The sequence below is a fragment of the Cricetulus griseus genome (assembly GCF_003668045.3).
Source record: "Cricetulus griseus strain 17A/GY chromosome 1 unlocalized genomic scaffold, alternate assembly CriGri-PICRH-1.0 chr1_1, whole genome shotgun sequence".
Taxonomy (NCBI): Eukaryota; Metazoa; Chordata; class Mammalia; order Rodentia; family Cricetidae; genus Cricetulus; species Cricetulus griseus.
Window position 1 is genome coordinate 105,174,828 of NW_023276807.1, and position 20,872 is coordinate 105,195,699.

The 20,872-nt window shown below is 50.9% G+C and overlaps 1 protein-coding gene across 1 annotated transcript in view; it reads right to left on the reverse strand.

Moving 5' to 3' along the window:
* The window catches only part of Sorcs2 (sortilin related VPS10 domain containing receptor 2), a 358,664-nt gene that overhangs the window by 123,965 nt on the left and 213,827 nt on the right, over positions 1-20,872 (reverse strand). The window contains exon 3 of the mRNA XM_027387101.2: positions 8,990-9,089. Coding sequence (XP_027242902.1) covers positions 8,990-9,089 — 100 coding nt within the window. The remainder of the gene's footprint in view (positions 1-8,989; positions 9,090-20,872) is intronic.

Below are 20,872 nucleotides of genomic sequence, written 5' to 3' on the forward strand. Positions count from 1 at the left end.
GGAAGGTGAGAGGACCCAGGCTGGAAAGCAAGGACCTTAAAACTAGATCTAGATCTCCAAGTATGTGACAGGGCTGAGGAGTGTTCCAGGCAGAGCTGGATCTTCAAGCAGAGGAAGAGCCAGGGGACCCGGAGGAAGCTGCTGAAGTCATGGGAGCATAGGAGGGGCAGGATGTGGGATGCTGGGAGCCACGGGCCCTGTGCCCTTGTGGTGTCTTTCATGTACCAAAGGCCCAGACAAGACTATCTTTGACAGACAGGCATGGGTCAGATTTAGCTTAGCGGCCCTGGGATGCAGGGGCTGGGAAAGCAGACAGAAGGTGATGCAAATAAAAAGCAGAAGCTGGAACCCCTCCCCCACTATCCAGGGTGCTCTCCACAGCCTGGAGAGCACCAGTGTGGAGCCCATTTGCAAATTTTGTCTATTTTTACCAAGCAGAAATCCTTTAAGCTTCATAAGAGGCCTCAATACACAAGGGATAAAAACATTATTTGCTACTGTTTTCTATAGAGATGGGAAAGGATGAAATTGAGGCTGCAGCAAACACAGTTTATCAGATGATGTGTCCTGGAGTCCCATTTCTTGTTTAACAGAAGCTGAGCAAGGTTTCATAGGATTAGGTGTCAGTCATGGAAATGAGGATCAGTATGGAGGGATGGGCAATGGGAGCAAGTATCAGATAGAGAATGGAGATCATCCGTAGGTATGGAGGTCACCCATGAGAGTGAGGAAGAGGATGTGTATTGTGGCATGGGTGGCTGTACTGAGACCCAGGGCCTTTTCTATTCCATTTCATTCACATCAGCCTCATTTTGGTGTATGAGAATCTACGCATCTTTGGAGAAGATGGGATTGAGTCTTATCTGCCTTGGATCAGCCCCTGGGGTGAAAGGCCCTGGAGGTATCTCTGAGAAGACTGGGCTCTTGGTCTTTCTCCAGTGATGTCCTAATGGCTTTCAGAAGGAATAATTCCTTATGCATTAGGCTGGCATTTCAAGGTGTTCACTGATTCTGAAACGAGGCAGGTCCCATTGAGTCAGTGTTCTTTAGGACAGGAGAGGTGACTGGCTATAGGGGAGACACTGGGCCTTGCCATTTGGCAGGGAAGACTTATAGAACCCTCACCAGAGCCATGTGCTCTGGCTTCTCTCGTCAGTCCCCCACCATTCTGGAAGAAAGGCTCTGAAAGCTCAAATCTTCTCATGAAGCAAGTCCAGAGAGACCAGAGGCCAACAGGGATGATCCAGGGACCACAGTTTTGTTCAGAGCGATGGAGTGTTCAGATCCATGATAGCCCTTTTCCCTACAGCAAGGGAACCACACTGGGACCACTATTTCCTCTTTGGTGCTAAGGCTGGACAGAACTCAGGATCAAATGGGGAAAGAGATCAGAGGCAGCACTATTGGTAATGGGATGGACACTGGCTGAGTGGGCAGATGGATAGACAGACAGACAGAAGGATAGATGAATGGATAGATGGATAGATAGATGCCTCTTCCTGGCTCTTGTTGCTCTTACAGTCCTACACACAATCCAAAGGGCTTCCATAAAAACCACATCAATTGCAAGATCTCTTTATTCTCCCATGCAGAAGCTTCCAGAGTCTGTGGAATTGTCTATCCTTGAGCCTGACCTCCAAGGCCCTCAAATTGCTACTGTACAATAAGGCACTGCGACCTCCATTCTCTGTGTCCTCACTGGCCACATTCCCATAGAAAGGGGTCCAATCTCCCCATGCTTAGGACAATCCTGGACCCACAGGATGAGGAGTGGTGCTAGAATAGGTCTGGTGATCTGGCAGTGCCTTCTTCCATCTGCCCTAGGCTGGAAGAGGAGTGTGGTAGAAGAAGGGCATTGCCCATGTGCAAGGGGGACCCCAGATCCCAGATGACAACCTTTATAAGCCCACTAAGCTTTGTGAGCCCCAGCCTTCTGGCTGCAGATCTGATCAATAGCAGCACTGACTATCGTTCTGAGGACTGAGATGCCCGGATTTGTCTGCATCAGAAGCTGCCATGACCAAGCTGTCACACCATGGGCCTACCTCTTTAAGATTCCAGTGACTCTAAGAGGCCAGATCTCACACACTAAAGAAATCAGGCCATACCCTCCCTCCCAGCGTCTCTCTCTCTCTCTCTCTCTCTCTCTCTCTCTCTCTCTCTCTCTCTCTCTTTCTCTCTCTCTCTCTCTCTCTGAGACAGGAAATTAAAAAGCCATGTAGTGCTGTAATTTTTACAGTGAGCAATTTAATGGACCTACCCAGTACCTGGCTCCTCTATGCTCCTCTGTCACACAGGCTTAGCCCCAACTAAATCACATAGTGTAAAACTTCCCACAAGCCCCCCAAAACTTAGAAAAGTCAGGTATCCTCTTTGTTTGGAGATTTCTCTGAAGGCTCTTCTCTGGGCCTGTCTCACTATGGTATCCGTGACAGCTCCCTCCTTACTCTTATTAGCAGCCAGCCCTATAAAGGACTTTCAATGCCATTTCTGTTACTTTTCTTTTCTAACGTCTATCTTGAGGCCTGATAGCAGTCCCCAGCCTGCATCTCTGCCAAGGCAATTCCTCACCTTCAGTATGGAGGGATAGAGGCATCCACCTCAGGGACAGGCAAGGGCTGACAAATCACCTCAGGCACATAGCCCCAAGTATGCCTTCCAGGGATCCTGACTCACTGCTGGTGTCTCAAGACACTCAAGTTAGAACACTGGGACCAAAGAGGACATAACTGCCCTCATGGTCCCTGGCTGCACTTTTCTCTTGTGAAGTCACTGTAGAGTCTGTCAGTTCACCATGTGCTGCACACTCAGGCACCATGCCAGGATTTCTGATAGAGAAGCTGACCCTTCCTGCTCCTTTACCCCTGCCACTCCCTCCACTCTCACCACTCCTTCAGTCCATGATACTGTTCATTAAAATGTAGCCTTTGGCCTCTGATCCAACTTTTAGACCAGAGGAGGAACGCTGAAGGTGAGAGCATGGACAAACCCTGAAGATGATGAGAACATGGACAAGCCTGCAGGTGACAGCATGGACAAGCCCTGCAAATCATGGTGACTCCATTTATGGACCAGGAACAACAGAAATGTGGTGGGGAGGCACCCTGTGTGAGCTGGCCAGGGAACCCTAGAGGCAGGTATCTGCTCCCCCATGGCATCTTGATGGACAGTATCCTTGAGAATGACCTTGATTTGCAGATGTGCAGCAACACTGAGGTCTGTCAGTGCTCCCTGGCACCCACACAGCCATTTTCCCAGAGAAAATCATCATCCCACCTGCTCTCTATGAAGCACACAATTGAGGGCTGCTTGAGACCCACCAACACACCAACACACACACACACACACACACACACACACACACACACACACGACTTTTCATGCTCCTGTGGTATGGTGAGGTATATTGAGTTTGAATGCCAAGCTATGTATAAGCACGCCATAGCAATGCCTGTCCTCTATATAATGAAAAGCTCCATGTACCACATGCCAGGTCTGCCAAAGCCCAGTCTAAACATAAACATGAAGTTAAATGTGCATCTCAGAACATCTCTGGTCCACAGGGAGTCAGTGGTTCTGTTGGTGACAGATAAAGAGGACATCAGCCATGGTGAGATACTCAAAGGATGCACAGTAGGGATTTGGTCCCTTCTGAGTTATGCACACTGACTCAGACCCTTAAAGCAGCCTTGGGGGATGGATCACTAGCTCCTGTCAGTGCCCATGGTGCTGAGGATTTCAGCTGCCAGTGCCGGGCACTGCACTGTGAAACCACACATCATCGTCTATGATACACAGTAAATGCAGGGAGGAGACAGCAACGTGATCTGTATGCGCTATCCTGGAAGCAGAAGCTGAGGGCTAGGAAGCAGGGACCCTGGAATCCAAGCCCTCAAAAAGCCTGTTCTCCCCATCCCAAAGGCCTTCTTTTCTTGTGCTACATTCATGAGCAAATGTTAGGTCCAGGGCAGAAAGTAGGGCCTTCAGAAGGACCGACCTCAAAGCAGCAGACAGCACAGCTAGACATGTACTTCAGTATGGGAAGGAAAGAGGACCCACCTACTTCCAGGACAATCTGAGTTAAGTCTGAACTGGGGTCAGATCTGGGATCCTCAGATCCTGCACACTGTCAGAGACAGACACCAGGCTGCTGTGCTCTGACTGGATTGAAGTGACTGGAGGGGCAGACTGTCTTGGGTATTCTCCAAGCACAGAATTAGGACTGCGCTGCCATAGCCACGGAGCCGGAGCTCATCTTAGATTACACACTGTTCTAGCCCTCACCGGAGTAGAGAAGAAGGAGAAGCTGATTTACCATTTGGGCCTCTGTGAGCTTGGGCAGGGAGGAGGTTCATGCTGTTGTTGAACAGGAACAAGGCCAGAGAGGGGCTCAGCATTGTAGACTCACAATAGCTTAGGGGGAGATGGGTAGAGAAGAAAGACAGACTAGCAAAGAAGATAGCAGTGTGGGGGGAGCCAGTAAAGGCAGCAGGCAGGCCCATACACACAGTCCAGCAACAGCATCATATGGCTCAAAAGGGCCCAGAGGAATTCACAGGCAGTGACAGAGCTGATGATCAATAGAGCTAGAGGATCCCTTGTGACTTCATCACAGGAGATCCACAGAACTGGGATCCACAGTAGCTGTCAGTGGCTAATGTGTAGCTCTGTATCTGGACCTTTGCACAGGTCTCCTCCCACTATTTGGGTTCCTATGGGGATGAAGTTTGATGGGGCACCTGGGGCTGAGGCAGTCTTGACCCACTTGTGTGGACTCATGGAAGTTTCTTGACCCACCTAGGCTTCTCCCTCTCTCCTGTAAAACATGAGTGCAGGAACCCTTGCCCTGGAGGTCTGCCAGGAAATGTATGCAAGGTTCCACACAGCAGTCTGCTTGGCAACCAAGTCCTAGGGGATACTACCTTCCCTGCCACCACTGACTTGCCTGAAAAATGCAGGTACTGGCTCCTGACGATGCAGGAAGCTTCCCAGATGTAGGGCTTTGATCCACTTGTCCCCAACCTTGCAAGACTGGAAAATGGCTTTTCACAAGCCCAGCAGTGGGGAAGATAAGTGAAGAAAAACTGAGGAACTCTGGCCCCAAGACAGGGAGGGCCTCAATAGGGTAGACATGGGACCCAGCAATCACATTCTCCCAGACCATCCACTCAGTAAGGATTTTCTTGGTGACAATGTATGTGTGAGATTTTAGCATTCAATCCAACATAGATACCTTGTATAAGATGACAATCCACATGAAATTTTAATGCAAGACATGATACTTAAAAGCAGCTTCTCACTAGGCAGCCCCTCAAGACCAGACTTTCACACCTCTCCATGCTCTAGTACTCTTGGGGAGCATTCAGAGATGCATTTGCTACCTAAAGCCAGTGTAGGAACCACAGTAGTTCAGAAGGGAAAGTCATAGGCCAGAGTTATGTCTGAGGTGGCAGAAAGCCATGCCTGGGGCCACACTCTGATTACACTGCAGGCAAGACAAAATCAAAGAGAGCTCATTCTGAAGACAGCTTACAAAGTGGTCTCCTAAGAAGCCAAAAAGAACCGCTCAGTCTATAATTGTTACTAAATGATCTCTTAATTGGATTCCCACTTTCCAGAAAAGCTACCCATTTACCCTACAACAGGAGTGGCTCACACAGGTGCCCTGCAGTATAGGGCTTTAACACCCTCTAGAAAGTTTTAGCTATGCATGCAGCTTCCTAGACACAGCAAAAAATGGGGTCACAGTATATTCTCAGCCTGTATCTGGCCTAGGCAAAGCATTCTGTCTCCAGCACCAGGGTTCAGCCCGGCGAACAGTCAGACCTTTGCCTGGATCTATGAGCACACTGCCTGGAACCTGACAAGGAGGAGTATGGAGACACAGCTGCCTCCTGCAGAGGTCACAGATAGCTGAGGTATAGACAGAGCCAAGTTGGGATTGCTTCCCCAGTGAGTATTCTGCCCATGGGGTTTCTGGGAGGAGGCCAGTTGAGGTCAAGACAAGAGAACTGATAGGGGCTTGTGCAGCCTTCAGTTTGGATTCCTCACTTACACATGGGGAAAACGAGGCCCAGAGTGGAACCCAAGATATGCCAGATAACATTAGCCAACAGCCAGACCGTGCCTGGGATATGGCAAAGACCTGCCATTTTCCTGCCCCTGGCAACATGGAACTGAGCTGGGCTGGATTGAGTTTGCACGGATGCAGGGAGCCCAGCGAACCTGGAAGTGTTCAAATCATACCTCCCTAGCAGAATTGATTTTTGTGTCCTTTTGAAACTGCAAATGCCCACTGCCTCATCTTCCATCTCAGTGGTCTGCAGAAAGAAGCCAAGAATCCTGAATGGGAGCAAGCCTACAAGAAGGCCCTTTCCAGAACTCTCTACTGGGCCCATATTCCATTACCCATCTCAGCTTTCTATTTTAGGGCTGTCGCTGAGGCTCAGAGGGGTCAAGGTCCCAGTCCAAGAAGGAATCTTAGGGGTGACCTCACTGCTCCCCACTCAATTTCTCTGGGAAGTCTTCCCTACCCTCAGGAATCTGAGGCTCTCTTGGTTCTTTCTGCCCCAGCTTTCTCTGTCCTCCTCCTTCCAAATATAGACCCAGCCTGCAGGCTGCCCTGTAGGCACCTTACTGGACACCAACACTGGGGTAGCTGGACACATATGACTTGGGAATTGCTCTAGTAATGGGAACATGGCCCTGTTCACTGAGTCTGGCTTTCAAAGGTCACTTCTGTCACACAACTACAACAGGAAGGACCATGGCAGGCATGGAGGCAAAGGGTCTGCCCTGCTCCTTCCATGCACTAAGGGTTCCTGGCAGGTAGAGGCCCCCACAGCTTCCCTGAGCATGGACAATGCCCTGCCTCCTCAGCTTAGACTCAGGAGAAGCTTGTTTCAGACCCAGGCCCCCTATGAGGTGTGTGATGGGGTAAACTCTCACCATTCCTTTTCATTTTCTATCCTGGAAAATATGATAGCAATGCCTCATTGTGTGGACAGTTGTGGATGGAGTGAGATTGCCTGTATGAGGCATGAGGGAGGGGTCTAGGAAGAGGCAGGGAAAGCTAACACCAACTCACCCTCCTCCTCCCTAGCTGAAAAGCCCCAAGGCAAGGGAGTCCTGGTCTTCTGCAGTAGCCCTCAACCTCTGTTCCCTTTCCATCCAGGAGAAAGCTTTCACGGTCCCAGAAGTCAAGGACAGGAAGATACAAAACCAGATGTCCTGCTCTAGCAGACAAGATGGCAAGCCATTAAAAAGCAGTGGAGGGGACTGGAGCCAAGAGCATTGCTGTTTTTGCAGAAGACCTGAGTTCAGTTCCAAGCACTCATGTGGCGTCTCCTAACCACCTGTAACTCCAGTTCCAAGGGATCTGATGTCATTTTCCGGCCTCCATTGGCACCAGGTATACACATGGTACACATACATACATGCAGGCAAAAATTTGTACATAGAAAAACAAAATAAAACTAAATCTTACACAAGCAGCTGAGTTCTACTGCAGTCTAAGGAGGGCTCTGCAGGCTCCTGTCCTCCCACATGGCTGACCATCAATGGGACCTGCTCAGGTCAGGCTCCACTGTCTCTCTGAGCCCCTGAAACTTCACCAATACTATAGGCCCCAGAGTACATGGTGCATTCCCATAGTAGTACTGTCCTGTGTTTCCACGCCCTCTGTGGATACTCAAACACAGGCCTCAAACTCTAACAGGGAAGAACCTCTGGGGTTGGCCCTTGGCAGAATTGCTGTTTCCCCTCTTTTTATCCAGCATCAAACAACCAAACAAACACAAAGCCATGGCTATGTTATTAATAGGTTACTTTCTAATGACATTTCTTTAGCTTTTAGAACCTGAAACATTTGGTGACCTGTTTGACCTCCTTACTCCTTAAATCTGTGCATCAGCTAACACAAAGCACACAAGCATCCCAGGAGGCCAGGATTGATGACAAAGTCTGGTCAGAATGTATGGGGAGGCACTGGGAGTAGGGACAGCACAACAGTGATGGGATAGGTAAAGCCACCACCCAGCATGTAGTCTTCATGCCATTTGCCCCATGTCTCTCTCCCCCTCCCTATAAAAGCTTGCTTATATGTGTGAGTCCTCTAGCATGGAAATCTGAAGACGAGAGCACCCTGTCTTCTCAAGGCAAGGCCTTCAATAAACTCCATTTCCGTCCCATCTCATTTTGTGAGCATTGTCCTTCAAGCTATGAGCAGCTTGGCTAGTGGCCAGTAACAAACTGCTGGGATTTCTCTTTTGCCACCACCCAAGTACCTCTGGAACCCAGATATTGATCTTGCAGGGAGCACTATGAAGGATTCACTCAAGCCTCTGTAAGATGTGGGCTACACCCCTTTTTCCTACAGGAAAACCAAAGCACCGAGAAGTGAAGCAGGATTTGAACTCTGCTCTGTCTGAGTCCCCTCCTGTGGCCTCAGACTGATTCTTTAGATCTAGTCCAGCATGCTGACTTCATGCTGGGGTCTCCAGATGGGCCAAGAAACAGCCACATATCTGCAGGAGGTGCCTTACCATGGTCTTCTCTCCTCTACATCTAGACAGGAAGCAATAACTGGTAACTAAGATCAAGAGACAGCAAGCAATGCTCTGGCATGGAATCAACCCAACCCCAGAGAGATGGCACCCTAGAGAAGGACCTCGGAGCTGCCGCCAGGACTCTGAGCCAGGTGGATCTGATTCAGTTACCAGCTCTGCGGATTCTCCTCCCTGCCTGTTTGCTGGAGGTTGCCTCCAGGACATGGAAGATGGATGTGCCCTAGATAAGCAGGAAGGCTCTTCTCCAAAGGCCCAGCCGATGGCTTCAAATACACTCATCAAAATGAACCAAAGCAACAAGAGCTGAGGGACAAATGCCTCACACCAGACCAAGATTCTAAAGCAGAACCAGACCAGTGGCACAGGCAGTCATGGAGAGACAGATCCCAAGGGTTGGCCAACCTGGGCTGGTATGTACATACCTTTCTCTTGTTGGCTGGGCAGATATAGAAGTTGTCAATGACAGTGGTGACACCAGGCTGGAGAGAAAGCTTGGTGTATGTTGTCCCAAAATCTGAGGACCTATAGGAACAGAAACAATTGTCAGTACATGTCCTCCAGGCGTAGGCTTTACAGCATCATGGTGTGTCAACACTGGCAGAACTGAGATACCAAGTTTTGTCCTCTCCATCTTCCCAGGGGAAGCATGTCTCCACCCCAAGTGCAAGTGAGGGACCTGGGTTCCCTTGCAGATAACAGGTTTGCTCATGCCTATAGCCCAGATCTGGAGTTAGAACCAGAAGTCAGAATGTTTTTGTGGGGGTAGAGAGGGGTGTGGAGTGGGAAGTGGGTTCAAGATAGAATTTCTCTGTGAGACCTGGCTGCCTGGAAATTACTCTGTAGGCCAGACTAGCCTGGAACTCAGAGCTCCACCTGTCTCTGGCTCCCGAGTGCTGAGATTAAAGACATGTGCCACCATTGCACCACTCAGAAATCTGAACTTCTTGATCCTTCCATCTCTATGATGTGCCACAAAACCCTGAAGATTTATTCCATTTTGTTCATCTCATAGATGAGCGCTAGGCACCAAAGGGATAGGGCCCTGCATGAGGGACCACTCAGCTGACAAACAGAAGACACAGGGTTCAAATGCTGGCCCATCTGATGCCAGGTCACAGCCCTTTCAGCACAGTCACTGATTGAGCTGAGGTCCCTATGCTCTCATCCACTCATCTGTTGCTGACTCTGAAAGCTCGGGTTCACCAGGAGCGTCCAGGTGCAGGCTGACCCCTGCCTTGAGCACAGGACCACAGGATAGCAGAGACAAGCTTGGTACCTGCTGGGAGTCAGATCCCAGGATCTGTGCCACCAGGAGCTAGCCCATGAGCTCAACATGGGAGAACATGCCAATAACGTCACACCAACTCCATTAAGTCCCTCCCAGCCCCTTTCCTCAGCCTTAAAGTGAGGAGAAGCAGGTGCAAGGTCCCAATAGCTCTCTGAGCACTGAAACCCTAAGGCCTCTAGAAACAAGAGGGAGACATGCTGAGGCCTGTGCTGTGATTCATGTATACGTCAGACCGTGGAAACACCTCTACATTGAAGTGTAGGAACAATGGTTTCCTATGACAACTCATTAAAATGTGTGGGAACTTGGGCTGGAGAGCTGGCTCAGTAGTTAAGAGCACTTGCTGCTCTTCCAGAGGACCTGAGTTTGATTCCCAGGTCCTTTAGCTCTGGGGGACTTTAGCTCTGGGTGACCTGATGCTTTTGTCCTCCTTGGGCATCTGCACTCAGGAGCACAAACCCACACGCAGATACACACCTACACACAGATACACACCCACACACAGATACACACCTACACACAAATTAAACATAATAAAAGTACATCTAAAATATTTGGGAACTGCCGACTATGCCAAGAGCACTGGGGGAGTTGGGCTGGATAGGGGCTCTGGCTTTGGTCAACGTTTCTGCCTAAGACCTCAGCACCAAGTGGTGCCTGGGCTTGACCCCTGGCCGTGATGCTGCCTGTCACCTGTACTTGCTGTGTGGCCTCAGCAGCACATCTTCCCTCCTCTTGGCCTATAGAGAGACTGGGGCTGCTCTGGGGCTGAAGTGAGACATTGAGCCACTTCAGCGTAAATAATCCACACGCTGGCTAGGAGCTTTCATAGTCTGTGCTCACTGTTCCTGTAGTGCTCGCTCCCTACCCAACCCTCAGATCTTCAGGTGAAGCAGCTCCAGGAAGATGGCCATGTTTACTATCACTGGGCTTGGTGGTCACAGGTCCCCAAGGTCCTTTATAAACCTCAGGGTCATGAGGTCCCTTATGCCAGGACAAGAGACAGCCTACTCCTCATCCTCTGACTCTCAGGCTTGCCCAGCAGGGCTAGGATCCCTGGGAACCATCTGGGGTCTGGCTTCTTCAGGCCTCCCTAGGAGGACTGGAGCAAGCGAACAAAGATGACACCACATGCCTGCTGTCTAATCAGGGCACATTTGCTCTCCAAACCGCAGAGAATTGATTTTCATTGGTAAAGGGGAAGTGAGAGGCCCCATTAGCAGAAATCGATACACACGGCCCAGAGCCCTGTAGAAACAAAGGTTGTTTATAAGCTCACAGCCTAATGCAGCTGGGTCTTCCCTGGCTGCCCTTCCCAAGATCCTCACAGCCCACCCCTTCCTTCCCGCTACCCGTTGTCTCTGCCCCAGTCCAGTCACCCCAGCCTCTTTTCCATCCTCCTCTCTACAGGAGCTTCCCAAAGCTGAGAGCTCAAGGACACCTGTGGGTGTGAGATAGCCATGGACAGTAGCACCCAATGGCCACCCCTGTGGGCCAGGACACCTGTCAAGGGAGGGAGGCTGGCATATGCTAAGGAAGGTAGCAAAATCAACCATACTGGGAGAGGAATGCAGGGACCAGGGAGACCCAGGAGTAGTGGGATCACCAGGTCATAGAAAGGCATGGACAAAGTAACATGTACACAGAGACCAGAGGGAAGAAACGGGAGACTGTGCCTGCCAGGGAAAGGCACCTGTCCCTCAGAGACCTGAGGGAAGAAGGGGGAGACTGTGCCTGCCAGGGAAAGGAACCTGTCCCTGGTTGGCCAGGCACCTGTCCCCAGTTGGCCAGGGAAAGGCACCTGTCCCCAGTTGGCCAGGGAGAGGCACCTGTCCCCAGTTGGCCAGGGAGAGGCACCTGTCCCCAGTTGGCCAGGGAGAGGCAACTGTTCCCAGTTAGTCAGGGAAAGGCACTTGCCCCCAGTTGGCCAGAGAAAGACACCTGTCCCCAGTTGGTCAGGGAGAGGCACCTGTCCCCAGTTGGCCAGGGAGAGGCAACTGTCCCCAGTTGGCCAGGGAGAGGCAACTGTCCCCAGTTGGTCAGGGAAAGGCACTTGCCCCCAGTTGGCAAGGGAAAGACACCTGTCCCCAGTTGGTCAGGGAGAGGCACCTGTCCCCATTTGGCCAGGGAGAGGCAACTGTCCCCAGTCAGCCAGGAAGAGGCAACTGTCCCCAGTTGGTCAGGGAAAGGCACCTGTCCCCAGTTGGCCAGAGAAAGACACCTGTCCCCAGTTGGTCAGGGAGAGGCACCTGTCCCCAGTTGGCCAGGGAGAGGCAACTGTCCCCAGTTGGTCAGGGAAAGGCACTTGCCTCCATTTGGCCAGAGAAAGGCACCTGTCCCCAGTTGGTCAGGGAAAGGCACCTGTCCCCAGTTGGCCAGGGAAAGGCAACTGTCCCCAGTTGGCCAGAGAAAGGCACCTGTCCCCAGTTGGCCAGGGAGAGGCAACTGTCCCCAGTTGGTCAGGGAAAGGCACCTGTCCCCAGTTGGCCAGGGAGAGGCAACTGTCCCCAGTTGGTCAGGGAAAGGCACTTGTCCCCTGTTGGCCAGGGAGAGGCAACTGTCCCCAGTTGGTCAGGGAAAGGCACCTGTCCCCAGTTGGTCAGGGAAAGGCAACTGTCCCCAGTTGGCCAGAGAAAGGCACCTGTCCCCAGTTGGTCAGGGAAAGGCACCTGTCCCCAGTTGGCCAGGGAGAGGCAACTGTCCCCAGTTGGCCAGGGAGAGGCAACTGTCCCCAGTTGGTCAGGGAAAGGCACTTGTCCCCTGTTGGCCAGGGAAAGGCAACTGTCCCCAGTTGGTCAGGGAAAGGCAACTGTCCCCAGTTGGTCAGGGAAAGGCACCTGTCCCCAGTTGGCCAGGGAGAGGCAACTGTCCCCAGTTGGCCAGGGAGAGGCAACTGTCCCCAGTTGGTCAGGGAAAGGCACTTGTCCCCTGTTGGCCAGGGAGAGGCAACTGTCCCCAGTTGGTCAGGGAAAGGCAACTGTCCCCAGTTGGTCAGGGAAAGGCACCTGTCCCCAGTTGGCCAGAGAGAGGCACCTGCCCCTGGTTGACCAGTATTTTTTAATACACATCAGCCAAGAACAAGGGAGAAAAGTAGATCTCACAGATATCATCAGGATAAGACAAGGCCACACTGGAGGGGTCACATGAAGACAGAGGCAACTGCTGGTACAGCCCCTGAGAGCTGAAGAAAGTAGAAACAGATTCTCCATCAGCTCCCTAAAGGAATTAGCTCCAAGATGCCACCTGTTCTGAGGGTTGGGGCTTCCAGAACAGTGGAGAGGTCCTTTTCAGTTCCTTAACATCTTGCAGCAACCACAGGACACAGATGTGGCATTCCAAAGAGAGGGGGAGCAAAGACAGAGACACACATATTAGAGAGAAAGAGATTGACAGGCAGGCAGGAGGGTGGCCAGGCAGGCAGGCAGACAGATGGGGGAGCAACAGGGGAGAGAAAGAGACTGCTACAGAGGGAAAACAGGAGACACCGATTGAGATAGACGAGGAAGGGACAGACAGACAAATGAGGCAGAGACACAAAGAGAGATAGACTGAGACAGAGACAGAAGACGGGTGGAAGAGTCAGACAGAAAAATGAAGAGTTGGGTGGGGGAGACAAGGACGCAGCACCATAGCTGAAGGTCCAAGGGACCCTAGGAAACGCAGAGGGGATGTTAACAAGGACACCCACAGTCCCTGGCTGCCTTGTACATCACCTAACCTAGTCTGACTTGCCAACTGCCCCAATCCCCTCATTCCATCCAGAGTCTCCTTGCTCCTGGTCAGGCCCTTCCTGCCCATGTGCCTTGGGGTGTTCCTGGGCAGGGTAAAGGCTTAGAGTGGGGGTGGGGGAGGGGAGGGGCGCAGTGCTGCTAGCAGCCTTCCTCAGGAGGGTATGCATGTCCTGTGGCTGCTGTAAGAAGCTCTCACATCACAGTACTTAAAACATGGTGGTCTTAGGAAGTTCAGAGAAGTCAGAAATGGGACTTCTGGGACTAAAATGGAGGTGTTGGTCTCTTTTGCAGGCTGAGAGACAGTCTATGTCCTTGACTGTTTCACCCTCTACATCAGTGGTTCTCAACCTGTGGTTTGCGTTCCTTTTTGGGTGTTGCATAGCAGATGTTTACATTACAATTAATAACAGTAGCAAAATTACAGCTATGAGGTGGCATATGGTTGGGGGTCACCACAACACAAGGAACTGTATTAAAGGGTCGCAGCCTTAGGAAGGTTGAGAACCACTGAAGGCTCCTTCCAACGCAGGGCTTGTGGCCTGCCTCTGTCTTTGAAATCTGCCCCCAGAGTCTGCGTCTATCCCAACATCAACCACTTCTGGACAAAATTCCTCCTCTCCTGGTCCTCAGGATTCAAAGGACAACTCCAAGAGTCACCCCCGGGAATTCTCAGTCCCACATGCCAAGTCCCTTCCACCAAGTAGGAAACATTTGTACAGGTTCCAGGATTAGGATTGTCCATCTGAGCAACACCAGCCTGTTGTCCCGAAGTGGACATTTGAGCAGGGTCTGGAGTATTCGTAGGAACACAAGAGGTACAGTGCACATCAGCTGATGGACAGGAGTGGGCTCTGGGCACCAGCCAGCTCTGGGACAACTAGGGTGGAACAGGGAGGGGTAGCAAGGGCTGAATCTGCTTTACAGTGCAACAGCCACTGACCACTTAAGGCCACATCTCTTGGAATATGGTCCATCTGGCCAAAAGGCAGAAAAACCCTGAAACACTGATTTCAAAGGCTCAAGGCCCAGAAAGAATATAAAATACCTCATTGTCAGTTTTATGTAGATTACATATTGACATACTAATATTCTGAATATATTGAGTTAATTAAAATCATTACTAAAATTAATTTCACCTGCTCCTAGTTTTAGTTAATAGACTTCACTTTATTGCAGTTTCCAGATCACCACAAAACTGTGCCCTAAGCTCAGTTTCCCCATGCCCCTGGCTCCATACATAGCCCCTCTCTGCCACTACCCTCTGTGCCTCAGAGGACACATTTGTCCCAGGGATGAGCCAACACTCATGCCATTGTCCAGAGCCCATGGTTCTGCTGAGGGCCTGCTGGCCCAGCAGACTTAACATGACAGACATCCGCCACTGTGGCATCAAGCAGAATGGATTCCCTCCATTGCCCTAAACACCATCCGGGCTCAGCCTGCTCCCCATCTCACCTCCAGCCCTGGACAGCACCAATCTTTTCATGATTGCTAGTTCTGCATCTTCTAGAATGTTGTGTGGTCAGAGTCTCTCAGCAGGAGCCTCTTCTCTCTCATGCATATGCTCAGGTTTCTTCCACATCAATGTCACTGCTGTCCTTTGTTGGTACTGTGACCAGCAGAGCCTTCCTCACAACTCACATGGTCCCTATTCATAACATGCTTTGTCGGAGCTTCATGTCTGGATGCAGAAGACATCAGGAGTGCCTCTGAGGAAGGGGAAGGGCCCGTGAAGGCCAAGAATTCACCTGGAAGCTCTGTCCTAGTGGGCCGGCTGAGTGTCCATGTTCAGTCCACTTAGAGGGTGCCTGGTGGTAGCATTACCACACAGGGTTTGTCATTGCCATTATGTTGCTGTGTCAGGAGGAATCAGGAGTTCAGACTGTGGCGGGCTGAACCCACCCTCAAGAGGGGCAGTCAGATGGTGACTTGAACTGGACAAGGGATTGGAATACTGGAAGAGACAGAGGCAACACAGGTGGCATGGAAACCAAGTGACACTGCTCGGGAAGATTCCTCTCAAGAAGGGTAAGTTGGGAGTCAGGACAGCCCTTGCTGTGGACAGGGCCAGGCTAGAGATGGGACCGAGTTGGGAGTGACCCTGGGTTCTGTGCTACCCCCTTCTGGTCTCTCTCTCACCTTCTGGGGAAGAGTCCTATCCTGGGCTCAGTCCCCACTGCTCTGAGCTGCTGGGGTCCTGGGCTGCCAGATCAGGAGTCAGCATCACTTTCCTCCTCTGAGACACTGCGGGTTGGAGTCAGCAGCCTCTGAGGTCCCCATCAGTGTAAAAACTATGACAATGTCTCTAACAGGCAGGTACCCACACCTTTGGGCAACTGTCATCTGGCCCTAGCCCTGAATCTCTAGCACAGCCACCTGTTGAATGGGTCCTCATAAGGCGGGTTATGGGGGAACTTGGCTTGGATGCACCTTCCCAGTGGGCAATTTTATCCATGCTGACCCTCACCATTCCCATGGGCATCTGCTTCTCAAACAAACAGACACATCCAACAATGGTGACAGGTGTCCAAGGGACACATGCTCCAAGAAGCTCAAAGAGCCAATGGTAGTCTCAGAAGAGGACAAAACATGAGCACTTGTTCTTTGGAACACTCTGGTTCCTGCTAGGGATGGGGCTGCTGGGGCAGAGATCACCTTAAGAGATGGAGGACCCTTCTGGCCCTCATCCCAGGAAAAGCTGGTCTGGCCCTTGCTTGATCTGTGGGAGACACATGATGCTCTGGAACAGGGGAGTGGCCTGAGCCACTTGTCAGTTGCTCCTCAGTGTCAGAGGTAGAGAAGATGAGACTGGAATGGGGCAGGGGCTATCACATGTTCCCAAGAAGAGAACACAGCAGACTCGCAGATGTGTTTTTAACCCCCAGTGTTTCTCTCCAAAGAACAAAATCAAACCATCTAAACCGAACCCCACCAAGGCTACATAGCCCAGGCTGCCCCCAGATCTGCTGTGTAGTGGGAAGTGGCCTTGAACTCCTGACCCTTCCAAGTGCTGAGATTACAAGGCAGTGCCATGACACCCAGTCTGAACATTGTATATTTTCAAAGCTACACAAACTTCAGGACTCAAGCAACCCAGGTCATTCCAGCTTTGGGAAATAGGAAAAGGTGGGTGTAGTAAGAAGAGTGAGGATGGACAGGGTGAGTGGGAGGACTGATTAGATTCTTCGGGTGGCTGCAAAACCACCACAGACTAGAGGCTTCAACATTAGCAGCCATACTCTCACAGTTCCAGATCCCAAGTTCAAGGACTCAGAGCCTCCATAAAGAAATGTCTTGTGCCACCCCCCAACTCTGGGGTGCTCCAGGTCTTCTTGGCCTGTGGCTATATCATTCTAGTACCTACTTCTGTCTTCACATGAGATCTGGGACCTAAGCCCAGATTGACATAAAGACCCATAAATTTGGTAAGGCTAAACTGTGTCTAAACTGGGCAGACACAGGTTTGGAGTGTATTTGTTCAACTCACATAGGCAGCTATTAGTTATTGAGCACTCACTGTTTACACAGGTGATTCTAAATTAGATGATCATGGTACCTGACTCTTGTGTATAGCTCCCACTGTTCATGATGACACAGGGACAGGCAGAGAGAGGATGGCAATGGAATGCCCAACAGGTCTGTTTCACCAGCCCCAGACAGCCATTGATGCTCAAGGGAAATGTACAAATCCCAGGAAAGACCAGGACCCAAGGAATGTGGAGTCCCTTGCTGGGACCACTGAAGGGCCCAAGGAACTTGCAGAAATGGGGCAGTGTTGCTTCTGAGAGGACAACAGCTGAGGAACACTTGGAGACAATCCAAGGCCTGAGTGACTAGAGCTCCTATAGCCCCTTCTCCATGCTGGGTGAGGGTCTGCTGGCAGTAGCCAGGGTCAGTGGTGATTCAGAATGCTTCAGCTGCCATGAGAGCAGCGACACTGAGAGCTAAGGCCACAGGTCACAGCCTCTGCCCCAGGCCAGGGTGGGCTGGACAGAAGGAAGGAAGGAAGGAAGGAAGGAAGGAAGGAATGAAGGAAGGAAGGAAGGAAGGAAGGAAGGAATGCCATAGCCGTCTATATGGACCTCAGCTTATCTGCTTGCTGGAGCTGTCTCCTAGGGGACCCTGAAAACAGGTAAAGAAAGGGAGTGACATTTACCCCCTTAGATATGTGTGAAAACTAGATGACAGGCTGCCTCAATGCCCAGCAAGCAGTCTGGGCAAGTCAGTGGTGGGACTCTTCGGCCATCACTGGGCCTAAGGCCATCTCCTCCAAAGGCTGCCAGATCCAGTGACAGAAAGATCACAATAAACCTCTAAAGGTCCAACAGCCAAGCACACAGCTGACAATGCTTGTCAGGAGCCTTTGGTGGTGTTCTGGGTACCAGACATGAAGGCTGTGTGACCTTCAGCTAGCAAGCATCCCTCTCTGGTCAAGCTTGCCAATGCAAAAGGGCAGGAGTGGTGATGGTTGGATTTATGTCTATGCACCAGCCTTGACACTAGTGGGTCTGGTTCCTAAGGAAGGTTGTGAAGGAGGAAGGAGGTGATAAGGAAGGGACACTAGTACTCACAGTATCCCTTCCCCACATCAGGACACATCCCTAGGTGACTTCCTTGCTCTCATTATCCAAACTGTCCAATGATCATGTTTTTCTCTTTTTTTTGCCTCTTTTTCAGCCATACTGAGACCATTCTAAGCTTCATCCGTTCAAGTTAAAAATTAAAAACCCAGAGTCTAAAACCGGGCAAGTAGAAACACGGAAGGCGAACACAGTTGGAAAATTGCTATTTGCGAATCCGCTGCTTAATTGCTGTGTGTTTGCACACATTCTCTTTTTAAAAATGATTTCATTAAGCCATTTTCATATTCTATAATTATTTCACTGGTGGGACGCATTCTCTCTCTCCCTCCCTCCCACCATGAGCCCCTGCTTTCATATATGGCTCCCATTGCTAACCTGAACATCACACACAGGTATGAGAAAGGCACACTTCCTCCAGGCAGGGTCTCCTGGCCCTCCCAGAGAGGCCACCTGCAAGTCCTGACCCAGGGCCTGCACTTGTGTGGGGTATGGATTCTATGTGTGTGGAGAAGGTCCATGACAGAAGCTCATGCCTGTCCTGAAATGAGAGGATGGATGCAGAGGCAGCATTCAAGAGAAGCCAATGCTGCCCAGGGCCATCCCAATGCCACTCAATGGACTTCAGCGAAGTGCCTATGGCTGTATGCACCTTATGCTCCATGAATCTGCATGTGAAAGCCTGAAGGGCACCTCCAGGTGACCACTCATCACTCTGGAGATGAGGCCCAACACTTGTACTTTGTATACAGGGAAATAGTGGCCAAGTAGGGAAGATATGGGCACCCACCATCAAGCACAGACTTGAGCCTGGTCTCTGAGAGGAGTGAGATATGTTGGAGACATGATTCCTAGAGCGGCCTGTCCTAAGATTTGGTCCTGTTCCTGAGGACAGGAAGTCTGCTGTGACTTTAGGAACAGGTGTTGTTCTGACGGTCATACAGAACACTGGCTGCTCATGGGACCTGCCAAAAGGAAGCCTTGATTCCCACTGCCCTGACATCCTAATCAGCCCTTCCAGGATCAGCTGGGGACAGGGAGTCACTACTATATAGGACATCTTAAGGGCAATGGTGTCATTCAGAAAAATTCTGGAATGTGAACTGAGTATGAAATGGGGAACAGGGTGTCAACTAGTGAGGTAGGCTACAGGAAGAGGTGCAGGAAGGATGGGGCCAGGCAGGTCATCAAACATATTTATCTGCTCACAAAGAGCTACAGCCCCACAAACCTAATCGAAAAATGAAAATACTCTAAGTAAAAAATTCAAACAGTCTCCAGGCTGCAGAACACCCCAGAGCTGAGCCCAGTCAACTTCAAGTGTGCTCAGCAGACTCCTGTTAACTTTCATCGGCAGAATCATCTACATAGCTCACACTATAAGGAAGTGTTGACTGTTTTATATAACTCATTGCATACGTATACATGGATTCAGAAGATACTGGCAGGTCAACCCTGCAGGCTGGATGTTTCTCCTCTCTGCTACCCAACGTTGTCAGAGAGGCTCTTACATATGACCAGCCTGGGAAAGATCAAAGCTTGCAATGTGGTTTCTACTGAATGCCTCTGGCATGTGGCAGGGGTCAAAACCATATGTGAAAATCTGGTCATGAGATAAAAACCAAGCTAAACCAAAAGAACAAAAAAAGTCCACTGGACTCTCGTGATGTGAAAGGCGTCTGTGGTCTGAGGGAGAGAAGACAGCCTCCATAACTGCCCCACCCCCAATGTGCAAGCCCTGTGCAACAGAGTGAAGAAATTGCAGAGGCATCCAATCATATTGGAACATGGTTGTGGCTGCCCATGTGCAGATGAGGAAACAGGCATGGGGAGCCTACTGGCCCAAAGAATAGAAACCTCGGGACTGTCAGCAAAAGCTAGGCATCAGCTTCAGGTTTGTCCACCAACTTGGGACTGAGGCATGGCACAGCTCCCCCAGGTTCCAGAGCCTTCCTGATAGCATTTTTCACCTCAGAAGTGTCTGCAGAGCCATCCTGGTACCTGCTAATGTACCAGAAACTGATCAGTGGACACCTTGACATGGGAGCAACATGTCATTGCCTGGGAGAGTTGTTGTGGGCTCAGGGTTCCCCTTAGCCCAATATTGAGCCTCAGGCAGCTCAGCCAGAGCTGGCATGGGCTGGAAAGAGGATGCAGGAGACACCGGGGGCTCCAGTTTTCTTAGGCCTGAAATTCGAGGGAGAAGATTTCATCTTGTGTGTCTGATCACCTGACCAGATGTTTACATATGGCTTTGGCTCCTGCCACATCTGCAATGGCTCTCTGAGTGCTGAGTGCTGTGAGGATTGCAGGCAGGCAGTTCTGGAATGAAGTGGGCTGGGCTGAACAACCCCAAAGACTCCTTTAAGTCCATGCCTGCAGTCCAAACAGTACCCTGGGATGGAAACGTGGTTGTGAACTTGGCCCAGACAATCTGGCTCCTGGCCCTGGCACCTCCTTTACTCTGAGAACTCAATCCTTTGCAAGAAACCCTTCTACAGACTTCCTGAGCATGTCCTATGCTGAGACCTTGTGCTGGAGCAGTGGGCAAAGAGGTATTAGGTACCACTGGGCATGTCTTTACATCATGGGAAGATTTCAGGAGTGCCTGTCACTGCCCAGGCCCCTCCTCCTCCATGCAGTCCCCAGGCCTCCTCACAGACAGCACTGGGGAGGTTAAACTTGGCTAGACAGGAGCCTCAAGTG